Genomic DNA, 22,255 nt, shown 5'->3' on the forward strand with positions numbered 1-22,255 from the left:
ATATACACAAGATTTCTTAAATATTGGATTAGACAAGAAAATGACCTTAGAAGACTAAAGAAAGTGCAATATAAATGTAGAAATAAAAAATATAACACTTACCCCTGGTTGAAAGGTCACACGTTCAGTTCTCAAAATGCTGGTGTCAGTTTTGCCATTGGTTGGTCTAACAGTTGTGGGAGGTGACACTTTGATTCTATCTCCTGGTTTAGCATATACCACAGTGGTTTTGGGTGCCTCAACTCTTTCATGTTCAACATGCAGGTCATCACTCATGGACGAAGTTTTGGTAGACATACCATTGACAACGGGAGGAAGTTCTTGTTCCACCTGAACTTGATACATGTGGGACTGATGAGACTCTGAATGTTTGTCAATCTTTTCTTTCACAGCATCATAAACAGCCTTACCAGCCAGTATGGGTGCACCTACCACTGCCAAAAGTCCAAGCTTGATGGCTTCTTTGGGAGAAAACTTCTGGTCACTTTGTTTATCCATCACTTCCCCTGTCCGCCTGTCCACAAGGCCTTTCCTAAAGGCAACCTCAAGAGATACCATTTCTTCAGATTGTGGATCAAATACTTTGACTTCACTGGTCTTTAACTGTCCATCAGTTAATGCTTTTTCAAGTGGAACTACCTCTCCAGTTAGAGTATCATACACTGTACCAGATTCAGTGTCAAACATATTCTCTACCAAAGCCTGCTGAATGGCATCAAGAAGTGGTATTCGTTCATCTGTTAATGGGTTGATAACATCTCCAGTGCTACCATCCACAAGTCCCTGTCTTAAGGCAGCTCTTAACGGTGTCTTATCTCCAGTCTGAAGGTCAACAACTGACACAAGATCTGCATTAATAAGATTCCTGTTCAATGCTTCCTGAAGTGTGCATGATTCACCTGAACCAGGATCAGTAAAAAGTCCTGTCTCTGGATCAAAATGCCCACTTGCAATTGCATCCAAGAAATTGAAACACTTTTCTTTTGAAGACTGTATTTTTAATTCTGGACTAAGAGTTATGTTCTCAGTTTTAACTTTTCTCTCATTAATCTTTCCTGTTTTAGGGTCAATAATTCCTCTGTTTATACAATCACTCAGAGTAAAACTTTTTCCAGTCACAATATCCATAAGAGCAACTTTACTTGGATCAATTAAATCCTGATCAATAGCTTCATTTAGTGTGAGGAGTTCACCTGAAATTGGATGTTTGATGCAGCCTGACTTTTTATCAACGAGGCCCAATTTCATAGCTGCACTATACGACAGTCCCTCTGTAATTTCCGTAATCACTGGTTCTTCTACATACCTTTTCACAGAGGCTGACTCTCCCTTCTCCTTGTGAACTTTGACTGCAACATGTGTAGTTACACCCAAAGGAGATGACTGCTCCTTCAATTTTGCTCCCATATTTTCAGCTCCTTGTGCATGAGATTCTTCGACATCTGTTGTGTAGTTGAGGACTTCATCTGGGAAAACACTAGTACTTTCACCAAATGCCCCCGATTTTTCTAGTTTCATATCTACTTTTGAAGGCTCCATAGCATCTTCAGAGAGGGAGAATGACTGATCATGCTGTTTTTGAATTCTATCAGCTTCTTTCTCAGCCAACTCTCTCATGATTCTAGCAATCTCTTCAGGGTTTGATGCCTTTGATAACTTGATATAGCCCTGCTTGTATGCTAGCTCAAGAGGAATGTCCCGTTTTGTCTTGTGGTCGTAAAGAGTCCCCTTCTCTAAGTCTAGAATACCATCCTTGATTGCTTTATCAACAGATATTTCTTGTCCATCTCTTGGATCCAGAACAGAAGTAATGTTCTTCACAGGGAATGCTATTCTACCTGATGTTACAGAACTTTTCATAATATCCTCCTCTTTCAATCTGGATGTAACTTCTCCATGGATCAGTCCTTTCTCCAGAGCAATGCTGATTGGCATGCTCTCTCTGGTATTTATGTTCACGTATGAACCTTTAGAAAGACTGATGATGCCAGCCTGCAAAGCATCATCATATGATATCAGTTCCATGTTTCTAGGATCTATGACACTGTTGATGCTGAACATTACTGTCTCTGTGTGAATCTCTTCCACCAAATTTGACTCGGAAACCTCTTCATCTGGATTGATATGGATACTGGAAACAGTGGATGTAGAACTGGATTCTTCTACAGCACTTTGTGCTATGATCAATTTCCGTTCAATAGCATCATTGATGGATATTGTCTCTTTGGTCAAAGGATTGATGTACACTCCTCTAATCTGATCAAGAATTCCCTCTTCTATTGCCTTGGATACTGATATAATTGATTCATTCCGGGGGTCAACAACAAACTTTACCATCAATGTTGTCAACTTTGTTGTTGTGATCCTGCTACCTTCACCCTCAGCATTTGATGTGACAGATGTGAGTTCAGCATCAATCAGTTTCTTTTCTATGGCTTCAGGGATAGTCATCTTTTCTCCAGTTGACAGGTTAATATACAATCCTTTATGTTCATCCAGAATTCCAAGTTTTACAGCATCTGCTACATCTAATTTAACTCCTGTCACAGGATGGACTACACTCTTTAGCTGGTATGTTCTAGTTTCACGGACAAAGCCACCTGCTGCTGAAGACAGCAAAGCAGAGCTGAGATCCTCTGCAATAATGAAGCCCTGCTTTACTGCCTCACTTATTTTCATTTTCAACGACCGTCCATTCGAATCAACACCAAAATACAGTCCTCTCTCTCGATCCAAAATGCCTTCTTTGACTGCTTCACTAACTGACAGTTTATGACCAGTCTTTGGGTGAATGACTCCAGTAATTGAGAAATAGTTTGTCTCTCTGACAGTTCCAGACTGGGAATGAGGTGATGGTGGAACATCGGTTTCCAATCCTCGAATAAAACCTCGAGATATGGCATCATTAATTGTCATCTTTTCTTCCGTGACTGGATGGATGAATATGCCCCTTGGTATGTCAATTAGCCCTCTATGAACAGCTTCGCTTACACCAACCTCTTTCTTTGTCCTTGGATCAAGAACAGACTTGATCTGAATGTGTCTTGTCTCTGATACTAAAGTTTCTGTCACTTTTGGTTGAGACACAACCGACTGAGTGAAGGAATAGTTTTTATCACCTTGTTTCTTTTCCAGCTTGGCTTCAACTGTTGCTTTTCCAGACTTTCTTATGGACTCAAGTATTTCTGGTGATTCAACAACTTCTTTGATCCACTTTTCAGCTTCTTTTTGCAATGCTGAGGCAGCTGTGTTAACAGGACTCATTTTTGTTTGAAGTGAAGTTGCAGGCCATTCTGATGATAGCCTGAGAAGGCCCTTCTCAATAGCAGTTTCAACAGGCATGGTGGCACCCGTGTTTGGATCTCTGAAGGTTCCATTCCTCTCTACAAGAAGTCCCTGTTTAATGGCATCTGTTACAGATATTGACCTGATGCCTGCCTCACTTTGCCCAGGCTGTAGTCTGGTGGTAACAGTCATACAGGCAATGGCTGGACTAAGTATCTCAAAGACAGTCTTAGCATCTTCGGTTGAAATAACCCCTTCAACAGTGGCTTGCTGCCATGACAACACTTTCCTTGATGTTGGATGACGTATTTCTCCTTTCTCTGGATCAATCAAACCAGTCTGTATGGCTCTAAGAATAGAAATATTTTTACCATTCGAGTCTTTCATGGACATAACCTGCTGAAGTTTGTCACAAATGTCATTGTCAATAAATCCTTGACTGGCAGCAGTTTTTAATGGAATTCTTTTGCTGGATTCACTATGCATGAACTCACCACTACTTGTAATAAGCCCTTGTCTAATAGCCTGTGGCACAGTAATTAATTTCCCTGTCTTGACATGTTTAACACAAGGTTTAGAATAGACAACATCTTCATGAAGGAGCTTGATATGACCTCTATCCACTGCTTCAAGCAATGTTTCTCTCCTATGAGAGTCCTTTGGAATGTATAATCCCCCGGAATCAATAATTTCTTTTTCCATGGCTTCTGAAATTGACAGAAGGTCTGTTGATGAAGTCTCAATGATACATTTTGTGTCTCCATCCAGAAAACCAGAATTAAAAGCATCTTTTAAAGACATCATATGTCCTGTCTGAGTGTCTATAAATTTGTTGCTTTCTGTGAAGGCTCCTTCAGCTAATGCTCTTGACAAAGGTGATGGCTTACTCATTAGTTTCCTCTGGTAAGCCTCATCTAATGCTATCCTTTCTCCATTGGTTTTATTGAAATACTTTCCTACTTCTGGATCAATAATACCTAGAGTAACAGCTTCAACCAAAGATATCAACTTCCCCGACTGAAGATCTCTGATCTCCCTCTTACCAGGGTTGATATAACCTTTTTCAACTGCAGCTAGTATTGTCAGTTCTCGACCAGATATGGGATCAATGATCTGTCCTGACTGGGGATCATAAAGTCCCTTCTCTACAGCTTCGGCTAATCCAATCGGAATGTCCTTGATAGAGTCTTCTGTGTCATCATACACAGCATGCAAATGAGTAATGGTTGTAACTGTAACTCCCACACCACATATTGAGCATTTAGTCTCCTCAGATATTATATCTCTGGCTTGAGCATCCTGAACTGGAATGTATCGCCCTGATGCTGGATCTCTTATAGACATATTAACAGGATCCAGCAGCTCCTTTTGCATTGCTTCTAACAAGGTACAGGTCCTTCCTGTTTTTGGATCAGTCAGTCCACAGGACAACATAAGCTGTCTTTGTAGTTCTACAGATAAATATCTATTTCTTGTTGCCTCTGACAAGGACATCTTTCTTTGTGTCCTTGGATCAACAAAACTTCCACTTCGTGTATCAAAGATTCCACATTTTATTGCTTCTGAAAGATTCACTTTACGTCCTGTTTGTGGGTTTAACACTGTTGGGGTAAACAAATAAGTTCCTTTCGGGGCTAAGCACTCCTGTTTGACAATTATAAGTGTCGTGGAATCTTGGATTGTCCTACTGTCTGAAATATCCTGGTCCTCAGAAGTCTGGCTGACACCAGACAAACTAGCAATACTTGCCACTTTCTGGGACAATCTATTAGATGATACAGGTGGAGATTTCAACCTCCATTTTACTGGTGCAACAGATGCTTTAACAGTTGTTGTTACAGCCACAGGGACCTCTTTTGTTCCCAATTTAGAGATGGGTGGACTGCAGCTGTCTCCATCTCCTCTGTTAGTAACAGTAACAGTTGCCTGGGTACCAAAAGTTTTTCCAGTTTTTCCCATTGCTTGAAGCCCTCCATAGCCCTCAAAATCAGCCAGCTGTTCAAAGTATTCTTGCATGTCTTCATCCACAAGCATAGATGATCTTTTGGCAAGCTCTGCACGGAATGTCCTCAACAAAGGAACACCTCCCTCTGTCATAATAGGTAGCTGAAAATGAAGCAACAACTAATTAATGTCCTAATCAATGTCGTTATCTAGAGCTGGAAAACTAAAACAAAGAAGTCTTTTAACAGCTAGATAATATAGTAGTAGTAGTAGTAGTAGGGTTTAACACCATTTTTCAGCTCAAGATAGGCTATACATGGCGGCCAGTATAACTGGTGGAGGAAAAACCCTGGAAAATCCCGGGAAGAACCTTGGACTCACAAGAAGCTACTGGCAAGCTTTCTCATGTACCCATTGTTAGCCGAGCCTGAGATTTGAACCCAAGCAGAAAGAGGTGGGATGGCAGTGATCCAGAATGGTGAGCACTTTAGACCACTTGGCCACTCGGGGCCCGGCTAGATAATTAAATGAATTTATCACCAATACACAAGACAGAACAACCTATGGGATGGCCATGCCAAGACCAATAGTACTGACTCTTTTTCCCTACTGAAACCTTATTACAAACTCTATTCAGGAAACAGCCTCAATTTCACAAAGTAATTTATATGAGAACCTAAAATCACATTTTGCCCTTTTGTGAAAGAAAACTATTCAGCAATAGTTACTAATTTGTGGAAATAAATGACGTGCATTCCACAGGAACACCCAGATATCTTGATCAAGTTATATGTAGACATCTACTGGAGCTTTAAGGGTCAAATATTAGGCTTTGTCCCAAAACAATACATATAAAAGTAATAAAAGATATGAAAAAATTAATAAAAAAATGAAAATGTTTGCATGTGATGTGAATAAGAATGAATTTTATTTGAAGGGATTGTGGTTCAGTTGTAAACAAATGGGATCCTAAATATAGCGCTGACCAGCAGTGTCACCATGGGCAAAGCCCTTCCCTAAAGTGTCAACAGTAAAATTAAAATTCATTTGAACTGCAACAAACGTGTGCATTAAGTACAGTGGAACCCCACTATAACACGATAACTGGGGTCCAAAAAATTGGATCGCATTAATATCGGGGTCATATTAATGCGGGGTTTGACAGTATTTTACTTTTTTCAGAGAACAACTCATTGGCACATATACGTGTATTCATATCTAATGTATATGATGAATAGGGTATCAACACCGTTTACTATCGTGAAATCTTGGCATGCAGTTCATCTATAATGCATCTAATTCCATTGAAATATTGCACACAGATTTACAATATTCAATAATTTTTCCCCAGATCAATGTGTCTGAATTCAACGTCTAATATACAGCATGAAGAGAGTATCAACACTGTTTACTTGACGTCTGATATCGTACCATCGGGCTTGCAATTAATCCGTGATATATGTAATTCCATTGCAAAAACTGCATACATATTTAAACTATTCAATAATTATGTCACACATCATTATGTGTCTGAATTCAATGGGAAAAATTAACAGCAAAATTAGGTTAAGAAAGACGAAGCATGTGCACGGTTCAATACGTTCCAGGGTCTATGAACAGTGTCTGCACAAATTTCATACTGCTAAAATTTTCTCATATGCGTTTCCGTGTAAATTTATCCATTGCAAATTTCCAATAATTAACGCTTGTATGCCTCTTCATTTGAACGACTACAGCAAGAATAATTAACAATCAACACATGCTTTCAGCATGCATATAAATTTTACTTCCGATTTTGTGAATATTGAAAGAAACGTGAAAACTACTATACTAATCTTTGCACAAAGTGCAGAGAACAACTTGTGTTTGTGAACTTGCTTTTCCATAATGGTAAAATATTTTTATAAAAAATATGAAATTAATAACTAGTTCTTAAGCAAACCCCACACTTATGTAAAACCTGAGAACTAAGTGCAGTAGGCCTGCAATGGTCACAAGTCACTTTTAAACTTTTTTTAAAAACTGAACGCATGTACAATTTCATACCCTTTCAATTTCCAGCTAATAAAGCGGACATTATTTACTGGTCAAGTGACTGCGTCTAATAACACTGCCATGCCCAGCAAACATGTTGGCATCTTTTGTTTTTTGATGTTTATTAAACTGTGAGAATCTTTTATCAACCACCGCATTGTCTGCTGCTTCGTTGTGTATGCAGTTAAAGAAGAAACACATGTTGGTTAATGTTTGAGCAACGATTGTATACAGAATTAAATTGAAGACAATCACAAAGACGACTTACTGGCTTTACTCATGGACCAGTAATAAGTAACATTTACGATAATGTTTATTTTGGCATAACACTTCAAGAACCTGGTGATATTGTTAAATTTCAGAAGCTACGCCATGATCGTGTTACATAAAATTCATATACGAACTCTTCCCCAAAATGATAATAAACGTTTTAGACACTATTTCTCGTACTTAAAAAAACATAATTCCCGGTACGAGAAAAATACACATACACGCATTTAAAATTTCAGGAACCACGCCACGATCATATTAAATTCGAATTCATACGCAATCTCTTCCCCATAATGATAATACATTTTTTATACACTATTTCATGTTTCTTCATGCGCAAATGAATATAGGAATTTCGGGAGCCATGCCATGACCACGTTATATATGAATTCCTGTTACAGCGGGGCATGTTATAGCGGGGTTGCACTGTAATTCCAAAATAGTTTATTCACAAACAGTATAACATTCAGACCGTACCTGTATGTGAAATTGAGCACTAGACCTTACCTGTATGTGAAACTGAGCACTAGACCTTACCTGTATGTTCATATTATTGGCCTTGAAGACGGCTGAGATGTCTTTAAGCCTCTTGTTTGTCCAAAGAACCATGCTCATGTACCGTTTGTTTAGGCTGTCCAGTTCACCTTTGACTATGTCAGCACCAGTCTGTCTCTTTGGCCTCTTGCTGATTTCCTCCACTCTCTCCATCTCAAGAGTTTGTAAACTTTCTTTGTACTGCTTTAATTTCTTGTCATAGATCTAGAAAGACAAATTTATGGATTTTATGGCATGATTCAACTTCATGGAATCACATGCAATATGGCAAACTCATAAAATAAGTTCTCACATTGATGCGACACAGATTGGCATGCATATCTGCATGCAAAATTTGTTTACTCAGTAGAAGTATTGTAAAGAATGCAAATTCTCCTTGGACAGCGTATGAATGAAGCTTTTTATTTACATTTTTTCATAGCATGCCTTGAAAAATGTTGAGGTAGTATTAATTTCTTGCAAATGGCTAACACTGATTTATAAATAATCATTAGGACTAGTGATTCAAATAAATATACTATTCAGAAGCACATTATCAACAGTCTGCATGGAGTTTAAATATTATTTTTAAGCAATAATGTCCTTGACATGAAGACTAAGCCACTATGACATAATTTTTATATGTTTTTTAAACATTATTTTAGTACAAGTGGATTATAGTTTATTTGATTAGCTCATTAAGTCAAAAAGGTAATGCCAAAAAAGTTTATTTGATGACTGTCTGAGAAAAAGAAGTGACTGTACTGATCAAATTTGTGATCTGAACAAAAGAGTATAGAAAACAGATTGTAAAGTCAGTCTCAAGGTTTAAATTGAAAATATTTAATAAGTAATTTACTTCTATAATATGCAATACAAATCTCTTAGTTCATGAAATTATTTTCAGTGAAAAGGGTTTAATATAATATCAGTACAATCAAGTTGAAATATTTTCATGAGGTTTACTCTATCGTACCTTACCATAAGCTTCATACTTACAAGATGAAAATACATTGTAGTTCTTTTTTGGTTTATTACAAATAGCCAATTAATTGGAGAAATACATGTCCATTAGTGAATTAATCTGTACACACTTTCATTACATAGCATGCTGACATAAATCAAGACCAAGCCCCATGCTCCAAAGCCACAATACTTGTATATTCATTTCAGTTTCTGAGTAGTGAATATGTGCAAGCAACTACACTGGGATGTAATATCATTGCAACAACATTATTAACAATTTTCTTTTATCATAACAGTCTGACTTTCCGAACAGCAAAACATGTTCAATCCGAATAAAGGCTACTTATATAATGACATATTAACAAGTGTCAATTAATAATGGTTTATCTGTGAAGCCAATGAACTGCTAATCAATTCTCTTCTCTGTCACAAGAATTTTGGCTATTATAATATGTACTTATTCATCTTGCTGTATCTTTAAGAAAAACAAATTTGCCAAAACTGATTAAATTCTGCCCAGATACACTAAGTGGTATTGTTAAAGTATGTATTTAAATTTTGACGAGAAATTCTGTAATTTTACACAATTTACTCTACATATAAGAAAGCAGATCACAGTACATAGGTGAATTCTTGGATATTTTAAGCAATTGGCTTTGTGTCTGCAAGTACTTTGATTTTTTTTCTTCTCACAAGTCTCTTCCTATGTAGATAGCTCACTTGGCAGAAAATTTCACTCAGAATCCAAGGGTCACAGATTTGATGCTACCGGAGTAGCTTGCTTGCTGTGAGGTAGGTAAAGGCAATTGGCTCCCATTTCCTTGGCATCATAAAGCCAAAATTGTGTTCAAAGTCCTGTTAAAAACCAACCAGCCAACCTACCCACCAATCAAAAACCAACCAGTCAACCGACCCACCAACTAAAAACCAACATCTTAATTAACCAATGTCTATGAAATGCATGCTGTATTCACCCACAGACCCGAATTTGCATCTTACACTAGATTCTGTTCCATGCTGATGGCACAAATCAAAGAAGAATTAACAGAGTAAATCCTGAACTATTAGTGCATTATCTGTTCACACTCAGATTAACTTGTACACTGGAAGGATCACTCGATTCCATTCAAATGTAATATTTAAAAAATAAAATGTGATTGGGTGATTTCAAAATAAAGACATCTGTGGTTGGGTGATTTCAAAAGTGAAGTCATCTGTGTAACATCTGTGATTGGGCGACACAAAATGTTGCACTCAAACTCCGAAGCTTTATTATTTACTCATCAGTCCTTGAAATAAAAAAATCATAGAGCCCAAGTTTGTGCTTGAGATTCTGTTCTGACCAATCACAAATAGCATTACTTTTGAAAGCTTATTACTGACTGTCGGATAGTGAAAACTCAATCTCAGATGTATTACAATTTCCAGGTCTAGTCATCATAAACTTTAAATTAGACAGGTTTCACTGCATATCCCGATACAGTGTTCAATGTTTTACTTTTCATTTATCGTCAATATTGATGAAACATAATAAACCGTCATTTTGGGAAATATGGGTCAATTCCAATTTAGCAACCATGATTGTACATTTCTGTACTCAGCATGAAGTACTGTATATACTCACTAAAAAGTTGAGTCCAAATGGAAAATGCACTGACCTAGATAAACCATCACATAATATGAAGACAGATTAGGATCTCTGCATTATGTTACATGTAATGAGTAGAATACAGACCCTGATCTGCTGGCACATTATGTGATAGCAAATGGGTGTAACTTATTTCCAGCAAGTATATACGGTACCAAAAGTGATGAGACATTCCAAGATCAAGAATTAGTGAGATTTTGGGGGGCATTTTGACACATGGACAAACAATGAGGTAAACATTAATTCCAAAATCTGGATTGTAAAAGTCAAGTCATTTTGGTTCACATCACTCGATTCATCTGTCAAGTGAATAAAGCTCTGATCCTTGTTCTAATTCAAATTCAAAATTCAAATTCAAATTCAAAATTCTAATTTGTTTGACTCCTCACTATGAGCAATTCCTTTAAAATTTCTAACTGTATTTCAAGAATGACAAGTTGTAAAAATTCATTTTCAAACATGACATTATAACTACCATGAACTGTACAACCTCACAAAATCAAAAACCTCTGTAAACATGAAACCTTATGAAAATGAATCCTGTTTTTTGTCCCAACTTTTTCCATCTCAATTTCAATAAACTTGTAATCACTAAACAAAAACCTCCCTACTATGAAAACTTAATTACATTTTTTGAGGGGAGTCCAAAATTAAATATACTGCACTAACATGAACTGAATAAAATTTAAAAGTTATAAAAGAACGTAGCCAGCCAATGTTTTATCAACAGCCTTAATCCAAACAAAGTGAAATAAAACCTAAACAGAAATACACAAGATGTGATCTCATCCAACATATTTATTATAAAAATTGCCAAGCTAATGATGTTTTGTGGAAATGTATATACCGTTACATGTAAAGTATATTACAGAACACCTATATCACATATCATTCTTAACTGAAACCAAAAAACCAAAAATCCCCATATAACTGAAAAATTGCTTTGATCCCAGGCAATACTGGCTTTTAGCAATTTCACAGTAATAAATTCGAAGGATTCAATCTGCTGCAAAATATCCAAATAAAAACGATGCAAATTCCTGTACAAAATAAAATGATTACACTGTTTCCTTATTACAATGGCTGTTTCTCGCAGTTTTGGAAGAAATCATTTTTATCAATCCCTTCCCACAAATAGTGTGACTTTAGTGCTTTAGGATCATCACAAAAGCAATGGTTAATGGTATCTTAATTAGGCAGGAGTACATTGAAGGTATTAAACACGAGGTATATTTATTATCTTGACTATCTGACTTTAGTCCAAAAACAAGATAATAAATCTTTTAAAGCATCTTGTCAATTTAGTTTGAAAGATGAAACCTTAAGGCATCATGCATCTGCAAACGGAATTTATAAGTTTCCTTATGTGAAAGCAATCACATCAATAGACTATGTACCTGTTACTGCGTATTCACAATTAAAAAAAATTAGTACAAATACAAATTCTTTAATAATTTTTTTAAAACACTTTTCAACACACTCTAAATAAATCATGACACTAGAGAATAGATTTCCTGGCAATCGAAACTTTTAACATATCCTTATACAAGATAACTTTTTCATAACAATCCAATCAAGCATCATGTTAAGCTTTTGTTTCTTAATCTGTAGTTTTGAATAAAATTTGTGAAACTAAAGAGCTGATCCATAATGATCAAACCTTTTTGCCCATGAAATACAAACAAACTAAAGCAATACAAATTCAACAATTAGAGTGCATCTGTGTCATTAAAAATTGGGAACTCTCATTCAGAGAATTTTAAGAGTTCTGTAAATGCAACTTTACTAAGAGTACATTTACAATCTTAAGAATGTATGACCTTGATCTCGTCCAATCGATTACGAATGTATGGACCCTGAGCTCATCCAAGCGATTGAGAATGTATGGACTCTGAGCTTGTCCAGGTGATTAAGAATGTATGGACTCTGAGCTGGTCCAAGAGATTAAGAATGTATGGACTCTGAGCTCGTCCATGTTATTATGTTTCATGCCCAGTTCAAGAACATTAACTCGGAAGGCTTTATAGTGATCTTTTTAAGTAACAGTTTGCTTGTCATGCAAAGAGCAGGGGCTGTTTGAGCAATAATTTTTAATGTCATGCACAAAACAATCAGGGTCTATGAAGTTTCTATAGCAGAAATAAAATCACATTTAAGGTAATTAAATCCATGAAGTATTAAGTTTCATCTGATACCAGAAATTATTGATCAACAATACTGAAATGTTGGCAATATGTCAATATATACATCATTAAAAATTCCAGGTGATTAACGTATTGGGTTCATGACCAAAAAGGACCTGGGTTCAATTCCCACGATCAGACCAACTATCACAGCATATCCTTCGACAAGGCACTTTACTTGCTTCGGAAAAATAAAATCTTCAATCTTCAAAGTGTTGCTGTGTCATAAACACACACAAAAATCAAACCAAACCCAGGTGATTACAGGTAGAGTAAAGCAAATGTTAGTTTGGTACTTCATTTGTTGAAAGACAGTCAAAAGGACAGACACACAAAATTGGAGCTTTGTTATTGATATAAACTGAATCAACCATAATACTGCCCATATACTAAATTCTGGCCACCTGAAAATGTAAACCTTTTCTTATTAGTAAACTTGCTAATGCAACCTACTTTTTTCAACCAACACCAATAAATCGATCTGAATATTTAAAGCTTAATTTATGCAAAAAATATCTTGCTTGCCACTACATGTACTATTGTCACCTTTTAATTTGCATACGAGGGGTGAAATGATTTATCGCCACTTTTTCATTATCGATACCCATATTGATAATAGAGGTGAAGAACTGATACAAATTAACACAAAGTGACTAACTCGCATAGTTTGAAATCTGCCTCAACCTGCCTATTCCACGCTAATTATTTTATCCCTCAAGCTTGTTCACCACCAATAACATATATCAATGTAAAGGAGATACTCCAGACTTGTTTTTCATGTATGATTTAAATACCTTAATAACCACTTTTACAGGAAGCTTTTCTGTTGCTTCGGGTCTTGTATACTTGGATTGAATTTGAAGGCTACACTTTTGGTGTGCCATGCAGTGAAATTTGTTACATTTGGTTCTGATTGGTGGTTATTGTTTGTTCAAGTCCAGGGTTAAACAATAATCAAGAATCAGAACTTACTGTAGCTTATTCACAATGCCACACACTGGAAGCATTGCATAAAAACTTGATCCAAATAGATAAAAAGCAACTGATTAGCTTTGCACCAAAGTGGCTATTAAATGATCTGTAAAGTACTTCAATCATACACTGGAAACAAGCTTTGAACGTTGATATATGTAATCATATTCTCAATGTAACAAGAGGATAAAGCAAATTTAGCAAAGAATTGGAGAGGGAGCAGATTCTAAGCCATAAGAGTTATTGTCACCTTGTCTTGATTTGTACAAGGGAAGCAGGTGTTGTCAATAATTGCCTTTTTCATCAACAGAAATGAGTGCATGTGGCTGCGACAGTAAAACATGACTGATTTGGTTGTTAGTCATCTCTGCTCCCATATTCCGACTTGTTTTAGATAAATTTTCCTTGCAGCATGAAATTGCAAAATTTCTTCTGTTGTGAAGAAAACAATGTAATGCCTTCCAAATTTAAATGGTGACATGAAGTTAGATGTTTTTAAGCCATTCATGCAGTGCAAACCAAAGGATGGGGTGACCTAAATGAGTCTTGCATTTGACCAAACGGAACATGATGAAATGACAATTAACAAGTAGTCTGTGTGGAACCATTTTTAAAAAAATCTTGTCACGGAAGAGAATACTATATGAACAAATTATAAGTCTATGTCTGTCTGCAATGTGCATACTGTAAATACAAACAATGTGTCAACAAATATTGGATGGCACCATCCTACCAATGGCAGACATTCTAAAGATAAAAAGGGCATCAAGTTGACATGTGTATTAATAATGTATCATCTCGTGGCTGTGTATCATGAATCATATTGATACTGAATCATATCAATATGCAGCCAGGGTGTATCATTTCACCCCTAGTTTATACTAAGAACTTGAATTTTTTTCTTCTTTTGTTAACAGCAAGCAGTACATGTAGCTCATGATCTTGGCTATATTTACAAGGTGAGATCTGTTATGTAGCTCATGACCTTGGCTATATTTACAAGGTGAGATCTGTTGTGTAGCTCATGACCTTGGCTATATTTACAAGGTGAGATCTGTTGTGTAGCTCATGACCTTGGATATATTTACTAGTGGAGATCTGTTGTGTAGCTCATGATCTTGGCTATATTTAGAAGTGGAGATCTGTTGTGTAGCTCATGATCTTGGCTATATTTAGAAGTGGAGATCTGTTATGTAGCTCATGATCTTAGCTATATTTACCAGGGGAGCTATAACCTAAGGGTAGAAAATTTACATCTGAGGTAGTTCAAAACAGTGAAAAAGATGCTTCAGTGTAAGGATCAGTTGTAAAGCATTTGATTTTATTACTATACTTTGAAATAAAAATTAACACATTCTTTAAGTCAGAAAACTAATTATGATGTTAGGTGCTTTTCAAAAGGACATTACTTTATTGAAACTGAAAAAATCAGATCTCAATTCTTCCTCTTAAGATATTTCTCATTCATTCAGAAATTATTTTAAAACAATATTCTTCTGCTGCTTAACTGGGAATAAATCAGATTATATAAATATCCAGATTAGAAGGTTTTTTATCACTGATTTGGGATTCTGAAAAAAATTGTGATTATGGACTTGAACCAATTAACAGTATAGAGATCAGGGTACATGAAAATAAAAAACAGTACGGAGATCAGGGTACATGAAAATAAAAAATAGTACGGAGATCAGGGCCTAAGCAGCTATAAAACATATGAGATCTGGGTCCACCCAATTGTAACATAGTATGGAGATTAAGGTCCACTCAATCAACACAAAGTATGGAGATCGGGGACTACACAACTTAAAACAGTCTGGTGGAGATCAGAGTCCATGCAACAATTAAAACAATATGTAAATCAGAGCCTACACTATCAATTTCAATAATCAGAGTGAACAATGGATGACAGACACGTGCAGCCATTTGCCTGCAGGCAGGATCTAGCCCATGACCTGGTTTTATCCACTTATTTACAATGTAGGGTGTGGCTTTAAAAACCAATTTTGCGAAAGTGCTCATGCGAGAGACAGACCCTATTAGGATACTGCATCTGTGATCTATGCTGTTCACATAGCATACAGTACAGATACCAACTGCCATCTCAGAAGATAGATATGAGTGATGTCCCATTGCATAAGGTCAGAGTTCATTCTGGATATAAAAAAAATTATGTTCAGTGGAGTGTTCATTCACATTCCTCAGAATAGTTGTTTCATAAAGCACAAAAAATGCAAGAATTCTGTTTCAATTACCAGCAGAAAAACCTTTATATAAGATACCTAAAATGTGTATTATTTCTGTGCGCAACTGTCATCTTCCCTTCTAAATGGAGACTGTTTTACCTCCATATGAACCTGAAGTTTTGGAATTCTTCAATGCAAGAAAAGCAACATTGTTTCTAATAGTAGTCTAAGATTCCCATGTAATTTTTCTGGCATGGTAATGTGTGTACCTGATTCTTTTTTTATTTCAGAGCACTGTGTACCTGATTGTGTTAGATCCATTAATTTTGTGTAACTTGTCATTTGTTTCCTACAGACTGTCATTACAACAAGTAAACAGGTCAATGCAGATCTACCAGAAAAAAGATCATGTTGTGCAGGTTTCAATATTGTGTACATGTAGGTGTCAAATTTGGACTGGATGAAGATATCTTGCCACATTTTATATTTTTAAATTTAAGAAAATCTCGACATTCTCCAATGGTCTTAATACGTTCTTTTGATGCCATATATATCCATGCATTACATGCATCTGACTGTAAACAGTACCTACAAATCTGATAATGTACTGAACACACGCAGAACCTGATCACCCAGTGCATTATAATGGTTGCATGATCTTCCCAGTTTGGTCATATTCCACTTGAACAAATATGGTACAAAGTCAAAGCACCAAGAGTGAAATTTACATTCTGCTGAAAGACAAATAAAGTCTGACATACTGTCAAATACTTTGTGAAACAGATCAAGATGAATAGCTTGCTAGGTAGACCTACTGTGTTCTACTGAGAAACACTAAATGAATGTCTCTGAGGGTCACATAGTTACCAGTGAATTTACTGCCTCTATAAAAACAAGAGGCCCAAGTGGACCCAATATTACTCGCCTGACTGACATCTGACCCCCTAAGCAGTCGTTATCAGATCTTCACGTAGGACAGTGGAAATAAGATTTTAATCAAATTGTTGACGGCTTTCTGCCAAATTAGATCAGTTCTATTGTGTTCATTTATGTTAAGTCATTTACGGGCTCTTCTATTTTGATTAATGGTGGATCACAAAAACAAAAGAGGGCTTCTGCCTAAAAAAGAACCAAATGGGGGTGGGGCTTCAACCTAAATTATATCCAAGAAGGCTTCTAGCTAAAAAATATCAAAAAGAGGGCTTATAGCTAAATAATAAAAAGAGGGCTTCTAGCAAAATAATATCAAAAAGAGGGCTTCTACCTAAATAATATCAAAAAGAGGGCTTCTACCTAAATAATATCCAAAAAGGGGCTTCTACCATAATAATAACCAAAAGGGGGCTTCTACCAAAATCAAATCCAAAAGTAGGTTTCTACCTAAATAATATTCAAAACAGGGCTTCTACCTATATAATAATTATACTAAATGTGGATACATATTTAGGGTAAATGTCATTACATAACTGTACATAGTGTATGTACTCTTTATCTTAACTAGATTTAATACAAATTGTCCTGGTGGTTATGAATAATTGTGAAATGCTATTCTAATCTAGTCATGTGGTATGCTACACTCAGAACATAGAATGCCTGGTATTTATTATTTTCTGTCAGGTGTTGTGGAGAAGTGTTATATTTCTGGTTAAGAGGCCTAGAGTTTGACAGGTAGACTAGACTCAAGGTGTGCAGCACTCTACTAGATATATTTTCGGCTAGTTGTAGACAGTACCGCTTCAATGTGCAGTAAATTAAAGCATCACACACATGCTACACTAGTATCTCATATACCTTCTGTCCAAAATTTTCAACCTATCTGCTCTTCTGTCCTCAGTGGCAAGGCTCTGTAAAGTCATGCTTGGAAAGATAATTAAAGCAATATTCAACTCTGGTGGCCATTCTTTGCTAAATTTGTTACCTGTTTTTCCCAGGTGAGAAAGACACTATCAATTCAATGCAAGGCAGTGCAAAATTCTGATCTATTTTCAAGCTCTCCAATTTTGTGTGTTTCATTATTCTGGAAAAATGCATGCATATAAAAAAAATAATGTAAACATTTCTACACTGAAACATTTTTACATGGCATCTGTCTGAAATGAGGGAATTTTTTTAGCAATTTTGCTGGGAAACATTTGGTGACACCATTTTGACATTAAAAAACATAAAATGTCAGGAAGTGTCTTAAAGCTGTCCACTTTCATTTAAAACAATGCCTACTGCGCAGCTTGAAATGATGATATTATTACATTAGACATCAGTATGAAGTCAATTTTATTTAGGTGCATAGTAGTTCTATGAAATTGAGAGGAAATTGGACCCAGGCATATATATATAGTAGTGAAACTGAGTGGAGACTGGATACAAAATGAAGTGGTTGTGACTTCTACCTCTTATTCAAAATATATCAGAAAAATTCTTATACAATTTTAATAATTGCAATTACATTTCTGTGAAAGAAAATGTTAAAGTCATTGAAAAATATATGTGACTTTTGGGAAATCTACAGCTTTCTATGATGTGCCATAAATTAGCCATGCAGGCTCTCTGTCAGTACAGGAGTCTGATCTTCAAGTGGTACAAATTTAATGACTTTTCAAATCCTCTTCAAGTTTTTATTAGTTATAGTATACATTTCCCCAAACTTCATTATGTAATAACCCTTCCTTGGCAGTAATGTTTTCCAAAATGAGAATGAGAATGCAGATGAAGTTAGAAAAATTAACTGATTTATGGACTGTTTGGATGATTAGATACATAAAAATATCCAGTTTCCAATATTCCAGTGTTTCATTAGCAATCATCCTTATGTGTGTAATGTTAGACAGACCTAACCATGAACAATAAAGACCTAGAGTGGATGTCATATAAAGCACCAAGCACCAGCAGAGCTGAATTTTGAATACTCATTCAAAATCATAAAAATAAAGAATGGCAAAGACCCTGATCTACAAGCACATTATGTGATGAAATGGCAATGACCCTGATCTACGAGCACATTATGGGATGGAATGGCAAAGACCCTGTTCTACAAGCATATTATCTGATGGAATGGCAAAGATCCTGATCTACAAGCACATTATGTGATGAAATGGCAAAGACCCTGTTCTACAAGCACATTGTGTAATGGCAAAGACCCTGTTCTACAAGCACATTATGTGACGAATGGCAAAGACCCTGTTCTACAAGCACATTATGTGATGGAATGGCAAAGACCCTGTTCTACAAGCACATTATGTGATGAAATGGCAAAGACCCTGTTCTACAAGCACATTATGTGATGAATGGCAAAGACCATGTTCTACAAGCACATTATGTGATGGAATGGCAAAGACCATGTTCTACAAGCACATTATGTACGAGTATGTGATTTGGATTTTTAATGTAGCTTTTAACAATTTTTCAGTCATATCGCTACGCTGTCTGCAGCGTGGCAGGTTATAGTGTGTTGTGATGTGATGTGATTTGGATTTTTAACGTAGCTTTAACAATTTTTCAGTCATATCGCTACGATGTCTGCAATGTGGCAGTTTATAGTGATGTCTAGCACTGGGGCATCATGCCGCAGGCATGTAGCATGATGTCCCACCCAGCAACATTATCCTGACAACAGGCTGACCAGTCCTAACACTAACCTCTTAATGCTGAGCACCAAGTGAGGCAGCTGTTAGTACCATTTTTGTAAGTCTTTGGTATGACTCGGCCAGGGATCGAACCCACGACCTTCTGCATCCAAGGCGGACGCTCTAACCACTAGGCCACCAGAGCAGTCTTCACCGAACATGTATTGCCTGTCATATATAATAATTTCGATGTAATACAATTAGTATTAGTGATGGAATGGCAAAGAACCTGTTCTTCAAGCACATTATGTGATGAAATGGCAAAGACCCTGTTCTACAAGCACATTATGTGATGGAATGGCAAATAATCTGATCTACAAGCACATTATGTGATGAAATGGCAAATAATCTGATCTGTTAGCCTATCATGTGGCAGAATGGTAAAGAACTTGATCTGACAGCACATTATGTCTGTGATGGAATGGCAAAGACCCTGATCTATCACATGATGGAATGGCAAAGACCCTTATCTATCACATGATGGAATGGCAAAGACCCTGATCTATCAGCATATTATGACTATGATGGAATGGCAAAGACCCTGATCTATCATGTGATTTGACGGAATGGGAAAGACCCTGATCTATCGCATGATGGAAAGGCAAAGACCCAGATCTATCACATGATTTGATGGAATGGCAAAGAAACGGATTTATCAGCACATTATGAATATGAATGAATGGCCAACACATTATATGATGGAATGGCAAAACCCCTGATCTATGATTACATTATGTCATGTAATGGCAAAGACCTTGACCTGTCAGTACCTTATGTGAAGGAATGGTAAAGACCCCAATCTGTCATCACGTTATATGATGGAAGCGCCTCTGGACGTCTCTACTCCATTTGCATGGAAGCGCCTTTCGACGCCTCTACTCCATTCGCATGGAAGCGCCTTTTGATGCCTGCTGTAAACATCAGCCAGTTTAAGCGAGTTTATGTAGAGCCACCTTCGTGAGAAAAACCCCTATTAGATACTACATTCATTTCCGCGAATTACCATTACATCAGCTCACATGGTCACCGTTTATGCTCTGGTTGAAATCTGCTATTTAAAGTAACTGGGTCGTATTCTCTACTCTCCAAAGTGAAGGTCGCAGATTTGATTCAGTACTTATGAAGATTTCACGATTAGAATCACAACTACGAAAGCTTCAATAACTTAGGTAAAGGCTCTGATATTGATGTAGGCAGCAATTAATTTTTATAAATTATAAATTCAGATGACTTAGTGATGTAGACGCTGACAAAAAACTTGTAAATTTTGAGTATGAGAAATGGCAGCAAAGGTTGGTCACGCGGCTTCACTGACTTGATGGTGAACGAGTTCTCTCAAGATTTTAAAGCAAATAAAAAATTCTTCCATGAAAAATAATTACACAGCTATAATGATCGGACTTTACTCTTAAATTTTTCCATACATAATAGATGTGTACCAAAAATGTAAAATGGTTAAAACTGCTGTTAAACGTAACATACACTACATTACTCAACAGTTAACAGGCAGGCTTATGTGTATGGAGTCAAACAGGTAACAGTTGTTCTATTTATAGTGCACTGCACTGGGTAACTTTGCTACATGTGTATCGAAGGCCTAAAAAGCCATATACTCTATGAGGTAAAGAGTTAATAGTCTCCTATGAAGGCGCATGTACGACATGGCTGACTTGGGAAATTATTGACCAATAAATCTCAATGACCTGGACCTTTGGTCAAGGTATGCAGTCTTGAATATTAATTAATGTGCAGAAAATATTAATTTCATGACCTCTGACCTTTACACCCAAAATTGATAGGCTTCTTTTCTAACCTTGTCTCCAAGCAACACACAATCTGTATGCATTTCTGTGGTGTAGAACTAATATTGTTGTGCAAAAACCATGGTTTCTTCTTTCAGTGACCTTGACCTTTGACCCTGAAATTAAATGGCCTTTTCCATGCTTATGTGCAAGCCAACCACAAACTTCGGCTAAGTTACATGGTTCAAAAGTAAAGTTATGATGTAAAAACAATTTTTTCTTCGGTCAGCTGTAGTGACCTTGGTTTTTAACCTATTGACCTCTGAGTGTAACCCATCCACAAAGTCTGATCCAGGTATGTGATGCAGAACTCATGTTATTGTGCACTTTTTTCTTCTTTCAGCTAGTGCCCTTTATCATCCGACCCCTAATTTAATGGGCTTCTTCCTCACCCTAAATGAAAGCAATCAACAAAGATTTGTAACCGCAGATGGTGTTCAGAGTTATTGTACAGAAACAAAAGTGGTAACATACAATAATCAGCAGTTTTCCTCATTCAGGTAAGAGTTCTTTTTCTTCAGATAATTTTAATTTATGCTCAAGAATTTATATTGTAATACATTAATAAATACTGTAAATTCTATAGGGGTGGGGCAATATCTTTGTATAATTTGTTACACTTTATGGCATACCATATAAAAAATTAATTCAGAAAAATTATTTAATATTATTTCCTCATAGTTCTCGAAACTGAATAAATTAAATTGGATGTAGACAGATGCCATATACAGTGTATGATAATTACTAGTTGCAAAGCATGCTGGGATTGGCTGCGTGCTTTAAAAAATACCCATGTTTATTGCATTATAATCTA

At 36.4% G+C, this 22,255-nt stretch overlaps 1 protein-coding gene across 1 annotated transcript in view; it reads right to left on the minus strand.

The window, feature by feature from the left end:
- LOC149807465 (uncharacterized) overlaps window positions 1-22,255 on the minus strand; it is a 496,731-nt gene that overhangs the window by 152,874 nt on the left and 321,602 nt on the right. Inside the window, exons 32-33 of the mRNA XM_089956330.1 lie at window positions 8,071-8,292; window positions 103-5,391 (exon numbers count right to left, since the gene is read on the minus strand). Of these exons, the coding sequence (XP_089812456.1) occupies window positions 103-5,391; window positions 8,071-8,292 (5,511 nt within the window). The remainder of the gene's footprint in view (window positions 1-102; window positions 5,392-8,070; window positions 8,293-22,255) is intronic.

Source organism: Sinohyriopsis cumingii, chromosome 1 (assembly GCF_028554795.1).
Source record: "Sinohyriopsis cumingii isolate HCF-2022 chromosome 1, ASM2855479v2, whole genome shotgun sequence".
NCBI lineage: Eukaryota > Metazoa > Mollusca > Bivalvia > Unionida > Unionidae > Sinohyriopsis > Sinohyriopsis cumingii.